Genomic DNA, 17,866 nt, shown 5'->3' with positions numbered 1-17,866 from the left:
TAGCTCTATTTTCAACTTTTTGAGGAACCTCCATACTGTTTTCCAGAGTGGCTGCACCAGCTTGCATTCCCACCAACAGTGTAGGAGGGTTCTCCTTTCTCCACATCCCCGCCAACATCTGTCATTTCCTGACTTGTTAATTCTAGCCATTCTGACTGGTGTGAGGTGGTATCTCATTGAGGTTTTGATTTGGATTTCCCTGATGCCGAGCGATATTGAGCACTTTTTCATGTGTCTGTTGGCCATTTGGATGTCTTCTTTGGAAAAATGTCTGTTCATGTCTTCGGCCCATTTCTTGATTGGATTCTTTGTTCTTTGGGTGTTGAGTTTGATGAGTTCTTTATAGATTTTGGATACTAGCCCTTTATCTGATATGTCATTTGCAAATATCTTCTCCTATTCTGTCGGTTGTCTTTTGGTTTTGTTGACTGTTTCCTTTGCTTTGCAAAAGTTTTTTATCTTGATGAGGTCCCAATAGATCATTTTTGCCCTTGCTTCCCTTGCCTTTAGCGATGTTTCTAGGAAGAAGTTGCTTCGGCTGAGGTCGAAGAGGTTGCTGCCTGTGTTCTCCTTTAGGATTTTGATGGACTCCTGTCTCACATTGAGGTCTTTCAACCATTTGGAGTCTATTTTTGTGTGTGGTGTAAGGAAATGGTACAGTTTCATTCTTCTGCATGTGGCTATCCAATTTTCCCAACACCATTTGTTGAAGAGACTGTCTTTGTTCCATTGGACATTCTTTCCTGCTTTGTCAAAGATGAGTTGACCATAGAGTTGAGGGTCCATTTCTGGGCTCTCCATTCTGTTCAATTGATCTATGTGTCTGTTTTTGTGCCAGTACCATGCTGTCTTGATGATGACAGCTTTGTAATAGAGCTGGAAGTCCGGAATTGCGATGCCGTCGGCTTTGCTTTTCTTTTTCAACATTCCTCTGGCTATGCGGGGTCTTTTCTGGTTCCATACAAATTTTAGGACTATTTGTTCCATTTCTTCGAAAAAAGTGGATGGTATTTTGATGGGGATTGCATTGAATATGTAGATTGCTCTAGGTAGCATTGACATCTTCACAATATTTGTTCTTCCAATCCATGAGCATGGAACGTTTTTCCATTTCTTTGTGTCTTCCTCAATTTCTTTCATGAGTATTTTATAGTTTTCTGAGTACAGATCCTTTGTCTCTTTGGTTAGATTTATTCCTAGGTATCTTATGGTTTTGGGTGCAATAGTAAATGGGATAGACTCCTTAATTTCTCTTTCTTCTGTCTTGTTGTTGGTGTATAGGAATGCCACTGACTTCTGTGCATTGATTTTATATCCTGCCACTTTACTGAATTCCTGTATGAGTTCTAGCAGTTTTGGGGTGGAGTCTTTGGGGTTTTCCACATAAAGTATCATATCATCTGCAAAGAGTGAGAGTTTGACTTCTTCTTTGCTGATTTGGATGCCTTTTATTTCTTTTTGTTGTCTGATTGCTGTGGCTAGGACTTCCAATACTATGTTGAATAGCAGTGGTGATAGTGGACATCCCTGCCGCGTTCCTGACCTTAGGGGGAAAGCTCTCAGTTTTTCCCCATTGAGAATGATATTTGCTGTAGGTTTTTCATAGATGGCTTTATGATATTGAGGTATGTACCCTCGATCCCTATACTCTGAAGAGTTTTGATCAAGAAAGGATGCTGTAATTTGTCAAAAGCTTTTTCTGCATCTATTGAGAGGATCATATGATTCTTGTTCTTTCTTTTGTTAATGTATTGTATCACGTTGATTGATTTGCGGATGTTGAACCAACCTTGCAGCCCAGGGATAAATCCCACTTGGCCATGGTGAATAATCCTTTTAATGTACTGTTGGATCCTATTGGCTAGTATTTTGGTGAGAATTTTTGCATCCATGTTCATCAGGGATATTGGTCTGTAATTCTCCTTTTTGATGGGGTCTTTGTCTGGTTTTGGGATCAAGATAATGCTGGCCTCATAAAATGAGTTTGGAAGTTTTCCTTCCATTTCTATTTCTTGGAACAGTTTCAGAAGAATAGGTATTAATTCTTCTTGAAATGTTTGGTAGAATTCCCCTGGGAAGCCATCTGGCCCTGGGTTTTTGTTTTTTGGGAGATTTTTGATGACTGCTTCAATTTCCTTAGTGGTTATAGGTCTGTTCAGGTTTTCTATTTCATCCTGGTTCGGTTTTGGTAGTTGATACATCTCTAGGAATGCCTCCATTTCTTCCAGGTTATCTAATTTGCTGGTATAGAGTTGCTCATAATATGTTCTTATAATTGTTTGTATTTCTTTGGTGTTGGTTGTGATCTCTCCTCTTTCATTCATGATTTTGTTGATTTGGGTCATTTCTCTTTTCTTTTGGATAAGTCTGGCCAGGGGTTTATCAATCTTGTTAATTCTTTCAAAGAACTAGCTCCTAGTTTCGTTGATCTGTTCTACTGTTCTTTTAGTTTCTATTTCATTGATTTCTACGCTGATCTTTATTATTTCTCTTCTCCTTTGGGTTTAGGCTTTATTTGCTGTTCTGTCTCCAGCTCCTTTAGGTGTGGGGTTAGGTTGTGTACTTGAGACCTTTCTTGTTTCTTGAGGAAGGCTTGTATTGCTATATACTTTTCTCTTAGGACTGCCTTTGCTGCATCCCAAAGATTTTGAACAGTTGTGTTTTCATTTTCATTGGTTTCCATGTATTTTTTTTAATTCTTCTTTAATTTCCTGATTGACCCATTCATTCTTCAGTAGGATGCTCTTTAGCCTTTTCATGTATTTGAGTTCTTTCCGACATTCCTCTTGTGATTGAGTTCTAGTTTCAAAGCATTGTGGTCTGAAAATAGGCAGGGAATGATCCCAATCTTTTGGTACTGGTTGAGACCTGATTTATGACCTAGGATGTGATCTATTCTGGAGAATGTTCCATGGGCACTAGAGAAGAATGTGTATTCCGTTGCTTTGGGGTGGAATGTTCTGAATAGGTCTGTGAAGTCCATTTGGTCCAGTGTGTCATTTAAAGTCTTTATTTCCTTGTTGATCTTTTGCTTAGACGATCTGTCCATTTCAGTGAGGGGGTTGTTAAAGTCCCCCACTATTATTGTATTGTTGTCGATGTGTTTCTTTGCTTTTGTTATTAATTGCCTTATATACTTGGCTGCTCTCATGTTAGGGGCATTGATATTTACAATTGTTAGATCTTCTTGTTGGATAGATCCTTTCAGTAGGATATAGTGTCCTTCCTCATCTCTTATTACAGTCTTTGGTTTAAAATCTAATTTGTCTGATATAAGGATTGCCACCCCAGCTTTCTTTTGGTGTCCATTAGCATGGTAAATTGTTTTCCACCCCCTCACTTTCAATCTGGGGGTGTCTTTGGTTCTAAAATGAGTCTCTTGCAGACAGCATATCGATGGGTCTTGTTTTTTAATCCAGTCTGATAGCCTGTGTCTTTTGATTGGGGTATTTAGCCCATTCACATTCAGGGTAACTATTGAAAGATAAGAATTTAGTGCCATTGTATTGCCTGTAAGGTGACTGTTACTGTATATTGTCTGTGTTCCTTTCTGGTCTATGTTGCTTTTAGGCTCTCTCTTTGCTTAGAGGACCCCTTTCAAGATTTCCTGTAGGGCTGGTTTTGTGTTTGCAAATTCCTTTAGTTTTTGTTTGTCCTGGAAGCTTTTTATCTCTCCTTCTATTTTCAATGACAGCCTAGCTGGATAGAGTATTCTTGGCTGCATATTTTTCTCATTTAGTGCTCTGAATATATCCTGCCAGTCCTTTCTGGCCTGCCAGGTCTCTGTGGATAGGTCTGTTGCCAATCTAATGTTTCTACCATTGTAGCTTACATATCTCTTCTCCCGAGCTGCTTTCAGGATTTTCTCTTTGTCTATGAGACTCCTAAGTTTTACTATTAGATGTCGGGGTGTTGACCTATTTTTATTGATTTTGAGGGGGAGTTCTCTGTGCTTCCTGGATTTTCATGCCTGTTTCCTTCCCCAAATTAGGGAAGTTCTCTGCTATAATTTGCTCCATTATACCTTCTGCCCCTCTCTCTTTTTCTTCTTCTTCTGGAATCCCAATTATTCTAATGTTGTTTCGTCTTATGGTATCGCTTATCTCTCGAATTCTGCCCTCGTGATCCAGTAGTTGTTTATCTCTCTTTTTCTCAGCTTCTTTATTTTCCATCATTTCATCTTCTATATTACTGATTCTCTCTTCTGCCGCATTTCTTCTAGCAGTTAGTGCCCCCATTTTTGATCGCACCTCATTAATAGCCTTTTTGATTTCTACTTGGTTGGATTTTAGTTCTTTTATTTCTCCAGAAAGGGTTTCTCTAATAACTTCCATATTTTTTTCAAGCCCAGCTAGTATCTTTAAAGTGATGATTCTGAACTCTAGATCTGACATCGTACTAATGTCCGTATTGAGTAGGTCCCTGGCAGTTGGTACTACCTCTTGTTCTTTTTGTTGAGGTGATTTTTTCTGTCTTGTCATTTTGTGCAGAGGAAAATAGATTAATGAGAGAACAAAATGCTAGCAGAGTAACAACGTCCCCAGAAAATATACTCTAAACAAATCAGAAAAGACCTGAAGCAGTGGGAAAAGAAAGGGAAAGAGAGAAAAAAGAGAAAGAAAAAAAAGAAAAAGAAAAAGATAAAGATAAAAACAAAAACAAACAAAACAAAACAACAACAACAACAACAAAACCAGAATGTGATCAAATATGATCAGGCTGGTATATAGATCAGTGCCACACACTAGATTTGGGGTGTATTTTGGTCTTTTAGAAGAAAGTGCCTCCCAGAATTTTAAAGAAAGAAAAACTTACATATGTACAAAAATAAGGGTTGATATGATGAAGGGATGGAATATGACTGTAAAGATGGAAATTATAAAAAATTTTATAAAAGGAATTGATAAGAAGTTGTTTGAAAAAAGAAAGAAGAGGATTTAAAAAAAGAAAAAAGAAAAAAAAGGGAGAGGATGTGATCAGGCAGGGGAATAGAAAACACCATATACTAGAGATTTAGGGTATATTTTGATCTGTTAGAAGAAACTACTCAAAATTTTAAAGAGAGAACAACTTATATATATAAGCCAAAAATACGGGTAACTACTATGAAGGGATAGAATATGACTCTAAAAATGAAAAATAAAAATGTTTTTTTTAAAAAAAGGGATTGATAAGATGTTGGTTGAAAAAGGGAGAAAGAAAAATTCAAAAAGAAAAAAAAAGAAAAGACAGTTAAAAAAAATTAACTTTGAAAGACTAAAGAATCATGATAAAAAAGCCAAGAATTCTATGTGCAGTATTCCCCTAGCGCTGGAGTTCTGCCGTTCTCATTGATCGGTAAACTTGGTCTTGGCTGGCTGTTCTCGCTGATCTTCTGGGGAGGGGCCTGTTGCCGTGGTTTCCAAATGTCTCTGCCGGAGGCGGAAGTGCCCCGCCCTTGCCCCCTCCCGGCTAAGTCATCTGCTCGGGTTTGCTCTCCGGGGCTTTTGTTCCCTGCGAGCTTTCCGTACAGCTTTGGAGGCGGAGAGTGAAAATGGCGGCCTCCCAATCTCTGCCCCGGAGGAGCCGAGAACTCGGGGCCCCGCTCCTCAGTGAGCCCCCTAGAGAAAAGCCGTCAGTCACTCCCGTCTCCCCGGTCTCCGGCCGCACTCCGTGCTCGCCCGGCCCGTGACCGCGTGCCTCTATCTCTGGCACCCGACCCCGGGTGGAGTCTCCAAACCCAGCAGATCCCTGCGGTGCACTCCCGCGCGGCTCCTCCCGGGGGAGGAAGGGGAGTCTCCCCGGATCTGCCGCTTGTTGGGTCCCCGCTGGAGGAGCAGGGGCCCGACTGTGCCGCGGATCACGGTTCATGGCCACCCCGAGCTGAGAGCCCGCGCCTGGGCTCCGCCTCTGCAGCCGGCTTCCCTGCTCCACCACCTGGGAGCTCTGCCGCACTCAGGCACCCCCGGTCTTTCTGTGACCCCGAGGGTCCTGAGACCACACTGTCCCGGAGGGTTCCACCCCCCGCTTAGCCACCAGAGTGACGTCCCTCAGCGGAGCCGACTTTTAAAAGTTCCGATTTTGTGCTCCGCGGCTCTATCACTTGCCAGAAGCGGCTGAAAGAGGCCCCCTCCCCCGCCGTCTATCCTCCCGAATATCGCCTCGGATTCACTTCTCTGCACGTCCTACCTTCCAGAAAGTGGTCGCTTTTCTGTTCAGAGAGTTGTTGCTATTCCTTTCTTTGATCTCCTGTTGGGTTTGTAGGTGTTCAGAACGGTTTGATCCCTATCCAGCTGAATTCCTGAGAGAAGACGAAATCCAGGTCTCCTACTCCTCCGCCATCTTGCCTCTCTTGTTTCTTGAGGTAGGCCGATATTGCTATGAACTTCCTTCTAAAAACCACTTTTGCTGTACTGCATGTTTTGGTATGTCATATATGTTTTCATTTATTCTAGGTATTTTTTTATTTCTCCTTTGATTTCTTCTATGATCCAGTAATTATTCAGTAACATGTTGTTTAATCTCCACTTATTTGTAGTCTTTGCAGTTTTCTTCTTATAATTGATTCTTCGTGTCATACAATTGTGGTCTAAAAAGATGCTTAATATGACTTCAATCTTCTGGAATTCATTAAGACTTGTTTTGTGGTCAGGGCGCCTAGGTGGCTCAGTCGTTAAGCATCTGCCTTCGGCTCAGGTCATGATCCCAGGGTCCTGGGATTGAGGCCCACATCGGGCTCCCTGCTCCGCGGGAAGCCTGCTTCTCCCTCTCCCACTCCCCCTGCTTGTGTTCCCTCTCTTGCTGTGTCTCTCTCTGTCAAAAAAAAAAAAAAAAAAGACTTGTTTTGTGGCCTAACATATGATCTACCCTTGAGAATGTTCCATGTGTACTTGAGAAGAGTGTGTGTTCTGCTGTTTTGGGATGGAATGTCCTATATGTATATCTAATAAATCCACATAGTCTAGCATATTGTTTAAGGCTGATATTTCCTTAATGATTTTCTATCTTGATGATCTATCCATTGATGTAAGTGGGGTTTAGTTAAAGTCCCCTACTATTATTTCATTGCCGTTAATTTCTTCTTCTAGATCTGTTAATATTTGTTTTATATATTTTGGTGCTCCTATGTTTGGTTCGTATACATTTGTAGATGTTATATCTCCTTTCTGGATTGACTCTTTATCATTATATAGTGCCTTCTTTGTCTTTTGTTACTGTCTTTGTTTTAAAGTGTATTCTGTCTGATCTGAATACAGCTATACCAGCTTTCTTTTCATTTCTATTTGCATGGGATCTCTTTTTCCGTCCCTTCACTGTCAGTCTGTGTCCTTACTTCTGAAGTGGGTCTCTGTAGGCAGCACATAGATAGATCTTTTTTTTTTTTTTTAAATCCATTCAGCCACCTTTATCTTTGATTAGATAATTTAGTCCACTTAAATTTAAAGTAGTTTTTTGATGGGTATGTACTCAGTGCCATTTTGTTAATTGTTTTTTGGCTGCTTTCATAGTTCCCTTCTGTTCCTTTCTTCTTCTCTTTCTCTCATCCCTTCTGGTTTGATTACTTTCTTCAGTGTTATGTTTTGATTCCTTGCTCATTTTCTTTTGAGTGTTTACTATAAGTTTTTGCTTTGTTGTTACTGCAGCTTCACTTTATCATTTTATATATTTAACTATTTTAATTTGATAGAAACTTAAATTTCAATACACTCCAAAATTCTACAGTTTTATTACTTTCCCCCACATTTTATGTTTTTGATGTCACATTTTACATCTTTTTATATCCCTTAACTGATTATTATCATTTTAGTTAATTTTATCACCTTTACCTTTACTACCTTCATAGTAGTTTTAGTAGTTTGATAAGTGATTAATCCATTCCCTTTACTATATATTTTTATTTTTCTGTGCTTTCTTGCTATTAATTAGTGCCATTTCTTTTCAGCATAAAGAAGTTCTTTTAACATTTCTTGTAAAGCTGGTTTAGTAGAGATGAACTCCTTTAGCTTTTACTAACCTGAAAAACTATTTATCTCTCTTTCAGTTCTGAATAGTAACTTTGCTGGATAGAGTATTCTTGGTTGGAAGTATTTTTTCCTTTTAGCACTTTGAATATATTGTGCCACTCACTTCTGGCCTGCAAGATTTCTGCTGGAAAATCAGCTGATAACTTTATGGAATTTTCCCTTATCTGTAACAATTTTTTTCTCTTGTTGCTCTTAAGATTCTCTCTTTATCTTTAACCTTTGACATTTTAATTATAATGTGTCCTGACGTGAATATCTTGGGTTCATTTTATTTGGAACTCAGGGCTTCCTGGCCCTGGATGTCTGTTTCCTTCCCCAGATTAGGCAAATTTTCAGCCATTATTTCTTCAAATAAGTTTTGTCTCCCTTTTTCTCTCTCTTCTCCTTTGGGGCCCCCACAATGCAAATTTTATTCCACTTGAGGTTGTCCCATATATCCCTTAAGTTATCTTCATTAAATTTTTTTTTCTTTTTGCTGCTCTGTCTGATTTTCATTACTTTGTCTTCCAGCTTGCTGATCTGTTTCACTTCTTCCAGTCTGCTGTTGAACTCTTCCTGTGTATTTTTTCAGTTCAGTTGTTGTAATTCTTCAGCTCTGTGACCTCTATTTGGTACTTTCTTATGTTGTCAGTATCTTTATTAAAGTTTTCAGTCTGTTCATCCATTCCCCTCATGAGTTCAGTAAGCATCTTTAGGACCATTACTTTGAATCCCTTATCAGGTAGATCACTTATCTCCATATCATCAAGGTCTTTTCTGAGGTTTTTGTCTTTCATTTGGAACATATTTCTCTGTTTCTTCATTTTGCTTGACTCTCTCTGTTTGTTTCTATGAGGCAAACAGCTACCTCTCCTAGTCTTGAAGAAGTGGTCTTATGTAGGTGATGGACCTTATTCAACTTTGCCCTAGCTCTTGGTTGTGTCACATAGCTTTTTGATCATCCAAACCACCTGATTTATTATTGATATGCCCCTGTTGCTGAGGGTGCACCAAGACCAGTCAGTGTTCCAAGGGGGAGGAATCTCATTTAGTACCTAGTTTTAGGTTGATTAGAATCTAGAACCTCAGGCAACAGTTTTTATGCAAATACATACAGTCCTGTATAGCCCCAGTCATAATCCCTGCTGTCCTCCAGGCTAGGAAGTCTCTCCAGATCACAAAAGTTGGGGCTCCAGACAAATATATAAACTCCTTTCCAGGAGGTCTTGTTGAGCTATAACAAGGCCAAGGGTTTGTGGAAGGATGGTGTCTTCCTGCTTACATTCCCTTTGAGTGTCTCCTCAACCTCTAGATGTGTGGGAAACCTAAAGCCTGTCCCTCTGGCAGAAGCTCCAACCTAAGTAAATAGGCCTTTTTCACGGGAAGACTGGGGTTGTGTTTCAGTCTGCTGTCTGTGCAGTGTCCTGGGGGTGGTGGCCTGCCAAGAAATGTCTTTCCAACTGTTACATTCCTGTGGAGCTCAGGAATGCCAGTCCCCTTGGCCACCAGCATGAGCCAATCAAGGGGCATCCCCATGTAGATTGCCTGTGCCTGCTGGCTTTAACTAGGCAGTTGGAGAGTGTATAAGAGGAGCATACTTGCCAACTTCAGAAAAGCAGCCAGAAAATATTTTAACTGCATGCTCCCATGGGCTTCAGGACTGCAGCAAGTGAGTGTCTTATTTGAGTGTATGCACCAGCTGTAGACTGGAGTAGAAGAATGTTTCCATCTTTTGCACTCGCCAGCCCCAGCCAAGGAAAGGGAGTGTCACAGCCACCCATGCTTGCTGACCTTACCTAGGGAGCAGGTGAATGCCACATTCATGCTCACCTGCCCCAGCCAGGGAGCAGGGGAGTGCCACAACCACCCATGCTTTCCAACTTCAACAAGGTAGTGGGATAGTACTGACTACTCACTCTCCCCTGCCTGTCTTAGTAAGGTGGCAGGAGGATGCTTTGTCCAAGCTTGCTCACCTGTGCAAGCAGGGTAGGTAGAAAGTGCAAAACTGGCATCCACCAGCAACTCCATCTCTGGGGAGAGTTTCAACTGTCCCCTGACCCTTCCAGTTGATACTTTAAGATTAGCAAATGAATCTTCCTCACATACAATGTAGGCATTTTTCAAAGTGCTGGGGTTTTTTGTTTGTTTGTTTGTTTGCTTGGCTGGGTCTTGGGATAAGACTATATTGGAAGCCCTTTAGTAGTGAATCTCACTTTCTTATAGCATTTTGGGTCACTAGATGTCAGCCCCATTGGTTTTTTCTTTTTTCTTTTTCTGTTTTTTTTTTTTTTTTTTTTTGCCCCATTGGTATTCTAAGCCAGAGATTTGGGGGGCTTGTCTCTCTGGTATATATTCCAGGGGCTGGGGTGCCTGATGTGAGGCACCAACCCCTCACTCCTTATTTGTGAGAGCCCTCCCTATTGCATGTCACTGTGCTGAGGGTGAGGTTTTTGGCAAGACTGTGTCTCTCCTACCTATCTTGATGTGGCCTTTTTATCCTTTGTTGTGGAGAAGCAACTTATCTAGTTTTCGGATCTTTTTCAGAGGGAAATAATCCATATATAGATGTAGATTTGGTGCTGCCATGGGAGGAGGTGAATTCAGGATTTTCCTCTGCCACCATGGTGCAGAAGTCCTCTTTCCAAGGTAGTTAAGTAGCTCATGCAGCAGCAAGCATTGATAGACACCACTGAGCAGGGAAGAGTTAACACAGTGAGCCCGATTTTGAGAAGAGTATGCTTGCAGGGCTAGCACTTGGCCGTCGTCTGGGAACTTGGTTTTTGAATGTCTCCTCCATTACTAATTGAAAAGGTTGTTCTGTGCCTGGACTGTTTACACAAACATTGTGATATATGGTGAACATCTGCTTTCCTTCTGGGAGTCTGGAGTTTTGGCAGTAGTGTCTAGGCAGGGAGGGACAACCAGACCAGCCCCCAGTAAAACTGCTGAACTCGGAATCTCCAACAGGGTTCCCTGAATGGAAACACAGCATATGAGTGACTGCACTTCACCACTGGAGGGGATGCACATTCTGTATGACCCTTTTGGTGAGAACACAGGAAGCCTGCACATGGATTTCTCCAGATTCCACCTGATGTGTCTTTTTCTATATTGATTTGGCTGTGAATCCTTGTTGTGTTGCTGCCATAAATCTTAGACATGAGTACAACTGGATGTTGAGTCCCATGAGTCCTTCTAATGAAGTACCAATCATGTGAGTGATCATGGGAGTGCTGACAGAGGTGGTGTCAAAAGTGATGACCAAACATCTGCTTAGAGCTGGCAGAACTCTTTCCTCTCTTTTATACTCCTGACTGTTAGATAGTGTGATTCTTCTAAAATAAATTACAGGACCAAATTGAAGACTGATGAAATAAGTAAGCAATCATATTTAAAATGGAACAAAGCATACAAAAAATCTGGAGGTGGACAGCATTCATTTCTCACAGGTAGTTTTAAACAAAAATCTACCATGTCTTACATATTAATCATTTCTAAAATGAAAAATGAATGTTAAGTGGCCTCACTTGTGAAGGATTGCTGCTTTTTCTGTCCAAATATAATTTACATTTTTAAAATATGAGCTTTTTCTCTACTTTTGAGACCTACCTCTCCTGAAGATAACAGGTTGTTAAGATATTCTAGAAATGCCTCATCTTTTATTTCATTGTCTGTAAAGATGAAGGTGATACCTTTTCCATCAGCACCAGCAACTTTGTACAGACCTTTTAAGTCATCTGTTAGATTATTCACATTATAAGACCTAAAAAGGATGGTAGGAAATTTAAAATTTATAAATATATGTAGTCATAATTTGTCTCAGAAGACAATATAACCCATAGTAATTAGAGCATACTCTGCACCTGCCCCAAGAGATATTAAGTAAGAGTGCCTGCTAAAAAACACAGAGGTTAGAGTGAAATAGTTATGTTACTGTTCAAGGCAAGTATGTTTTGTAATTAGAAATTCAGAAATGAACTTTTATTCTCAGCAAGCTGACAGTCTTCCACAACAGATTTTGCCCAAGTGAATATACGTATAATATTTAAAACTAATCTGAAACTTGGATGAGTTTGGATTGGTAAGAAAGTCAAGATAAATTATAAATAAAATTAGCAATAAATTATATATAGTGGTAATTTGTGTATCTCATTAAGTGGCTAAATACAGAGACAGCCTACAGAAGAACATCATTATGCAATGTGATATAAATAATTGAAATGTTATAATTATGTAGTTACAGCTTATGACAAGAAGATCGTGGTCTTTGCTTTTCTGTTTACTGTGTTTCCTACTAAATATATATGCTCCTGGAGATGATGTGATGTGCAGAAATAAAGCAGACATTTTCTGAAGTGTTGTGTATAAATCCTCATGAGTAAATTGACAACACAGACATCCTCACTTGAAAGAGGCTGTATGGTGCAAGTCATAGGGAGTTGTCTGTAAGCCACAGGCATTAGAACCAGAAGGACCTGTGTTCAAATCCCCATTCTGCAGCTTTGGAAATGTTCCTTTACATTCCTCAGCTTCTGTTTCCTCCTCTGCAAAATGAAGATAATATCTGTTTGTAAAAGCTGCAGTGGGCATTAGAGATGACTCGGTTTAGGGCACTCAGATGAATAAATAGCTGATTTTAATCTAGGAGGACCAGTTATCCCCTTCTGAGTGGCACTACCGTAAAATGTCTTGTAGACTTGGGCAAAAGGAACTCCATTGAAGGGAAAATATACATGCCTTTCAAAATAATTGCCAAAGGGGTCATTCGTTAGAAGGAGAAACTGGTAAGATTTGCTGAGATGTAGTTTGGTTTCTGGAAACCACTCTGGATTTCCTCCTCTTTGCCTTGCCTCTACTTCTCACTCTCTTGCAAGCAAGTCCCCTTCCTCTATGTTGGCAGACCCCAGCATTCTTCCCTTAGCCATCTTTTCTTCTCGCTATGTGCCCTACTCATGCTCCTTGTTACCTTAAAATTGTTCTCTCCACTGAGACTTCTGTGCTGACATCTCCAGGAGCCAGCCACTCCTGAACTCCACACCCATGAGTCTAATGAACTACGGAAACTGTGTGTTCTGCAAACATCTCACTCTCTGCATGTACTGGACTGAATTCTCATTTTACCCACCACCCCCCTCTTAAAACTGGTCATTTGTTTATTTGTTCAACACGTATTTTTATGTGTTGGTTAAAAGAACCCACTTGATAGTAATGGTAGATAGGACAAAGGTTACGATGGTCCATCCTCAGGTTGCTTACAGCCTAGTGAAGGAGATAGAGGAGTGAACAAGCATTTTTACAGTGCAGTGTGATAAATACCACTAGAGAAACTAGGTGTGTCATTCTAGACTTTCTTCTTTCCTCCTCTTCACCCGATATCCGATCAGTTGCTAAGTCCTATCAATATACTAGGGACTATAAAGTCCTACTTTAAATTGTCCCCTCTGACTTCTCTCTCCTTCCCTTCACCTTCCCTGCTGTTTTAAAATGTTTCCAGGAAGCTTTTTAGTCAGGTATGGTAAGACACACAGACATGGAAAGGACTGTCATGAAGGAAGAAGCCTATACTCACAGATCCCGAGAAACAGGAGGGGATATGCCACACCACATAGGGCTGCATGGGGAAGCTTCAGAGTCAGTCAAGATGTGGAAGGACAGCAACCCAGGGCAATAGCCTTTACTGTGGTTTCCATGAGAAAGGCAAAGGTAGGCAGGCTAAGCAGATTTAGGATTGGCTTGTTTGAATAATTTCAACGGGCCCCAGGACATAGATGCTGTCCCTAGTTACTGGTCCTTGGCTCTTGGGTGATTAGAGCAGAGCAATATTGCTTCCTGGTGGAGGAAGCCAGATAGACGTGGTGGTTCAGCATATGAGCTCTGGAGTGGTTGGTTTACCTATGAAAGGCACACTACTGGAGCAAGCCATTAGCTGTCTCTAAGAACTGGCTTGCCCTGGGAGGGGCAGTCAGCAGGACCCCAGTGCCAGAGCATCAAGAATACAGAAAACAAGAAAATACTGTTAACACTCTGGTAAACTGGAGGACTGTATGTCCCATCTAAGGAGGCATGTTGCTTAGGTCTAGGCACCTGGGAACGTAGGCACAGTGTTGCCAGATCTTCCAACTGTGTCAAGAGAAGTCAGAAATCCTTTGTGTGTGTGTGTGTGTGTGTGTGTGTGTGAAACCTCCCAATTTTTAAAGGTTGACAACTAATTAATTTAATTAACCTCTAGATATTTGATGCTTCATATTTTTTTAACTGCTCTTGTAATTTGTACCCTGTTATATTTTTTATATATGTATTGTGTATAAATTGTTAATTTAAAAAGTGACCTAAAATTTATGAGGAACTACAAAAGGCCAAATATTCAAGACAGTCCTGAAGAAGAACAACAAAGTTGTTCAAGATATATTAAAACTACAGTGGGCACCTGGGTGGCTCAGATGGTTAAGTGTCTGCCTTCGGCTTGGGTCGTGATCCCAGGGCCCCGGAATCGAGTCCTGCATCGGGCTCCCTGCTAGGTGGGGAGCCTGCTTCTCCCTCTGCCTCTGCCTCTCTCTCTCTCTCTCTCTCTGACTTTCATGAATAAATAAATAAAACATTTTAAAAAAACTACAGTAATTAAGACAGTTGGTAATAGTACAAAGATAATTAAATCAGTGGAACAGACTATAATCACAGACATCATCAGTTGATTGATGGGGAAGAAATGACACTGTAATGTGTCAGGAAAAACATGACCTTTTCAATAATGGAGTTGGAGTGATTGGATATCTATATTGAAAAATACAATCTTAACTCCTACCTCAGATTTTAGAAGAAAATAAATTCTAGATGGGTTATAATTCTATATGTAAAAAAAGTACATTTTATTTGCAAATGCAAATGAAATCACAGGAGAATATCTTCATAGGTAAACAAAGGTAAACAAATATTTTTTAACAGAATACAAAGAGCACTAAAATAAAAAAAAATTGATAACTTAAGATGGCTAATTGAACATAATAAAAAAATGTAGCCTAGACATAAAAATAATAATAAAATAAAATAAAAGATCCACCAAGGGGCACATGGGTGGCTCAGTTGGTTAAGCATCTGCCTTTGACTCAGGTCATTATCTCAGGGTCCTGGGATCAAGTTCTGAGTGGGGGTTCCCTGCTCAGTGGAGAGTCTGCTTCTCCCTCTCCCTCTGCCCCTCCCCACTACTCATGCGTGCATGCTCATGCATTCCCCCCCACTCTCTCTCTCAAATAAATAAATAAAATCTTAAAAAAAAAAAAAAGTAAAATCCACCGGGAGTGAAAAGGCAAGCCAACAACTTGGAGAAGATATATGTAGTACACACTCTGACAACAAAATTATATCCAAAACATATATATATAGAACTCCTAAAAATCGATAAGAGAAAGAATCACACCCTAATTGAAAAAAAAAAGAAGCAACAAAGGAATAACACAGATATTTCACAAAAGAGACTGTCCAAATGGCCAATAAGAGGTGAAAATGTGCTCAACATTCGCCATGGAAAATGCAAACGGAAGCCACAGAGACATACCACTACCCATCCACCAGAATTGCTAAAGTGAGAAAGACTCACGGTGCCAAAGGTGCACCAGGATGAGGAGCAACTGAGACCCTCATGAACCGTTGGTGGAAGTGTAAGTAGAACCACTGTGGAAAACAATTCTCCAGATGGACTAAAGCTGAATATATGTACACTCCATACCCAGCAGTTCTATCTCCGGAAGTACACTCCGTCATGTGCAAGAATATTCATTACAGCTCTACTTGCCAAAAAATCCCCACAAATATTTATCAACAGCACAACGGGTAACAAATTGTGGTAATATGTGAGAAAGTGGAGGTCTATACAGCAATAAGAATGAACAAACTATGGGTACATGCAGCATCATGGATGAAACTCCCGAACATAATACAAGCAACAGAACCTGGACACAAAAGAGTAGATCCCATAGCATTTGATGGATAGAAAGTTCAAGAATAGGTAAAATTAAGTGGGTTTAGAAGTCAGAATATGGTGAACCTTGGGAGGGTAATGACTGGGATAGGACTTGAAGGGGGGCTTCTGGGGTGCTGATATTTTATTTCTTCATCTGTAGGCTAATGACCGAGGTATACTTACTTTGTAACACCCATGATTTGTGTACATCTCCTTAAATAATTTACACTTAAATAAAAAGTTAGCTTAAAAAATATACCAAATTGTTGTATTTTTTAAGTGAACATTTTACTTCAGAGAAATTAATAATAGAAAAATATATTGCTGTGTTTTATTTCACCTTACCTGGTTAATGTAATCTGGAATATTTGATATCCAGCTATAAAAGAGGCCAATCTCGAAAGACTTTGTTTTCCTGAACCACCGACACCCACCAGCAGTGCATTTCCACATGATGTTCGAATTATTCGTGAAATCTGTTTGGAAATAAAATGGTATGTATTTAAAAATAGAATTCAACTCTTCACATTTTCTTGCACCACATGAGTCCAATTTTGAACATATGCTTGTAGACTACGTTAGACTTTTTCTTTTAATGGGATATGTCAGAGTTTTTTTAAGTTAATGTCTCCTATTGATATAGTCAACTCAAATTCTTTTCCTTGCCCATCATCAAAGAGAGAACAAATGGGCTTTCCTATCTCCTATTTCAAAGCCATTCTGTGTGTGTGTGTGTGTGTGTGTAATTTTATTATTTTTGAACTCAGTGCATGATGGAGCTGCTCTTCCCAATCTGCAGAAAGTTTAGGATTGTCTGCTTATTATTCAGTCTAACACACTGAACTAGATAGACACCTAGCTCTACAATGAATACTACCTGTATTGTATCTCTGCCAATGAAAAAAAAATTTTAAGTACCAAAAGTCTACTTACAAAGGGAGGCAAGAAGGCATTTGTAGAAAAAGACTTAGACTTTAGCCTTGTGTTGCTTTTCTATGGCTGATTTCCTCAATAAGGATAAGGCTGGAATTGTGGTTCACCTCATATGCAGGCCAATTGAAGACATTGCTAAAAAACTGCCTTTTACATTAATATCACTGATTAAGATGAAAGTCTAGATGGATCACTAAATTCATTATCACCACGAAAAAGTTTTTTTTTTTTAAATGGAAGTTTTACAGGTGGCAGATAGTAAAAACACTTTACATTAATTCTATCATTATATTTTTTAATATGTTAATCACTTGGGTCCTAGGCCCCCAAGACCTTGCCACAGTGAGTACTCAATAACTACTTGTTGAGTAGATGAATGTGAAACAGCCCTAGGACATCTGGAAAGTCACCAACTTTGGGGAAGACGAACGTATAATAAACACAGAGCAAGTTGGGGTGCCTGGGTGGCTCAGTCAGTTGAGCGGCTGCCTTCGGCTCAGGTCATGATCCCAGGGTCCTGGGGTCAAGTCCCACATCAGGCTCCGTGCTCTGCGTGGAGCCTGCTTCTCCCTCTGACCCTCCCCCTGCTTGTGTTCCCTCTCTCGCTGTGTCTCTCTCTGTCAAATAAATAAATAAAATCTTAAAAAAAAAAAAAAAAACACAGAGCAAGTTGCCTCTCTATCAAACCTCCTGACACTGTGTTCAGACTTCCCGTAGAAACTCCTTTTCAATCTATACATGACACAAACAAATGGCTCTTTTCTGTAGCCTTTCAGACTTGGATCAAACCATGCTCCTCTGGGTGTTGTCTCTAACTGGTTTCTGTTTTTAAACCAGTCCTGTGCATCCACCTTATTCCTTCCTCATCAGTTCGCCCATAATCTGTAAGCCAATCATGAAATTGACATTTTTAAAAAGCATCAAGTTTTCCTCCATGGGGAAGGGAACAGGATTCCCATTATATCAAAATAAAATTTGAAGAGGGACTATTTCT

The 17,866-nt window shown here is 40.0% G+C and overlaps 1 protein-coding gene across 1 annotated transcript in view; it reads right to left on the bottom strand.

Annotated features, from left to right (window-relative positions):
• DNAH8 (dynein axonemal heavy chain 8) overlaps positions 1–17,866 on the bottom strand; it is a 396,454-nt gene that overhangs the window by 142,007 nt on the left and 236,581 nt on the right. Inside the window, exons 62-63 of the mRNA XM_064597567.1 lie at positions 16,285–16,415; positions 11,592–11,745 (exon numbers count right to left, since the gene is read on the bottom strand). Of these exons, the coding sequence (XP_064453637.1) occupies positions 11,592–11,745; positions 16,285–16,415 (285 nt within the window). The remainder of the gene's footprint in view (positions 1–11,591; positions 11,746–16,284; positions 16,416–17,866) is intronic.

Source organism: Mirounga angustirostris, unplaced genomic scaffold (assembly GCF_029215605.1).
Source record: "Mirounga angustirostris isolate CCGP_5_RB_7025 unplaced genomic scaffold, mMirAng1.0.hap1 SCAF_8, whole genome shotgun sequence".
Lineage (NCBI taxonomy): Eukaryota > Metazoa > Chordata > Mammalia > Carnivora > Phocidae > Mirounga > Mirounga angustirostris.
Note: the sequence above shows the minus strand (reverse complement) of the source record. Positions and strands in the feature narration are given on the sequence as shown.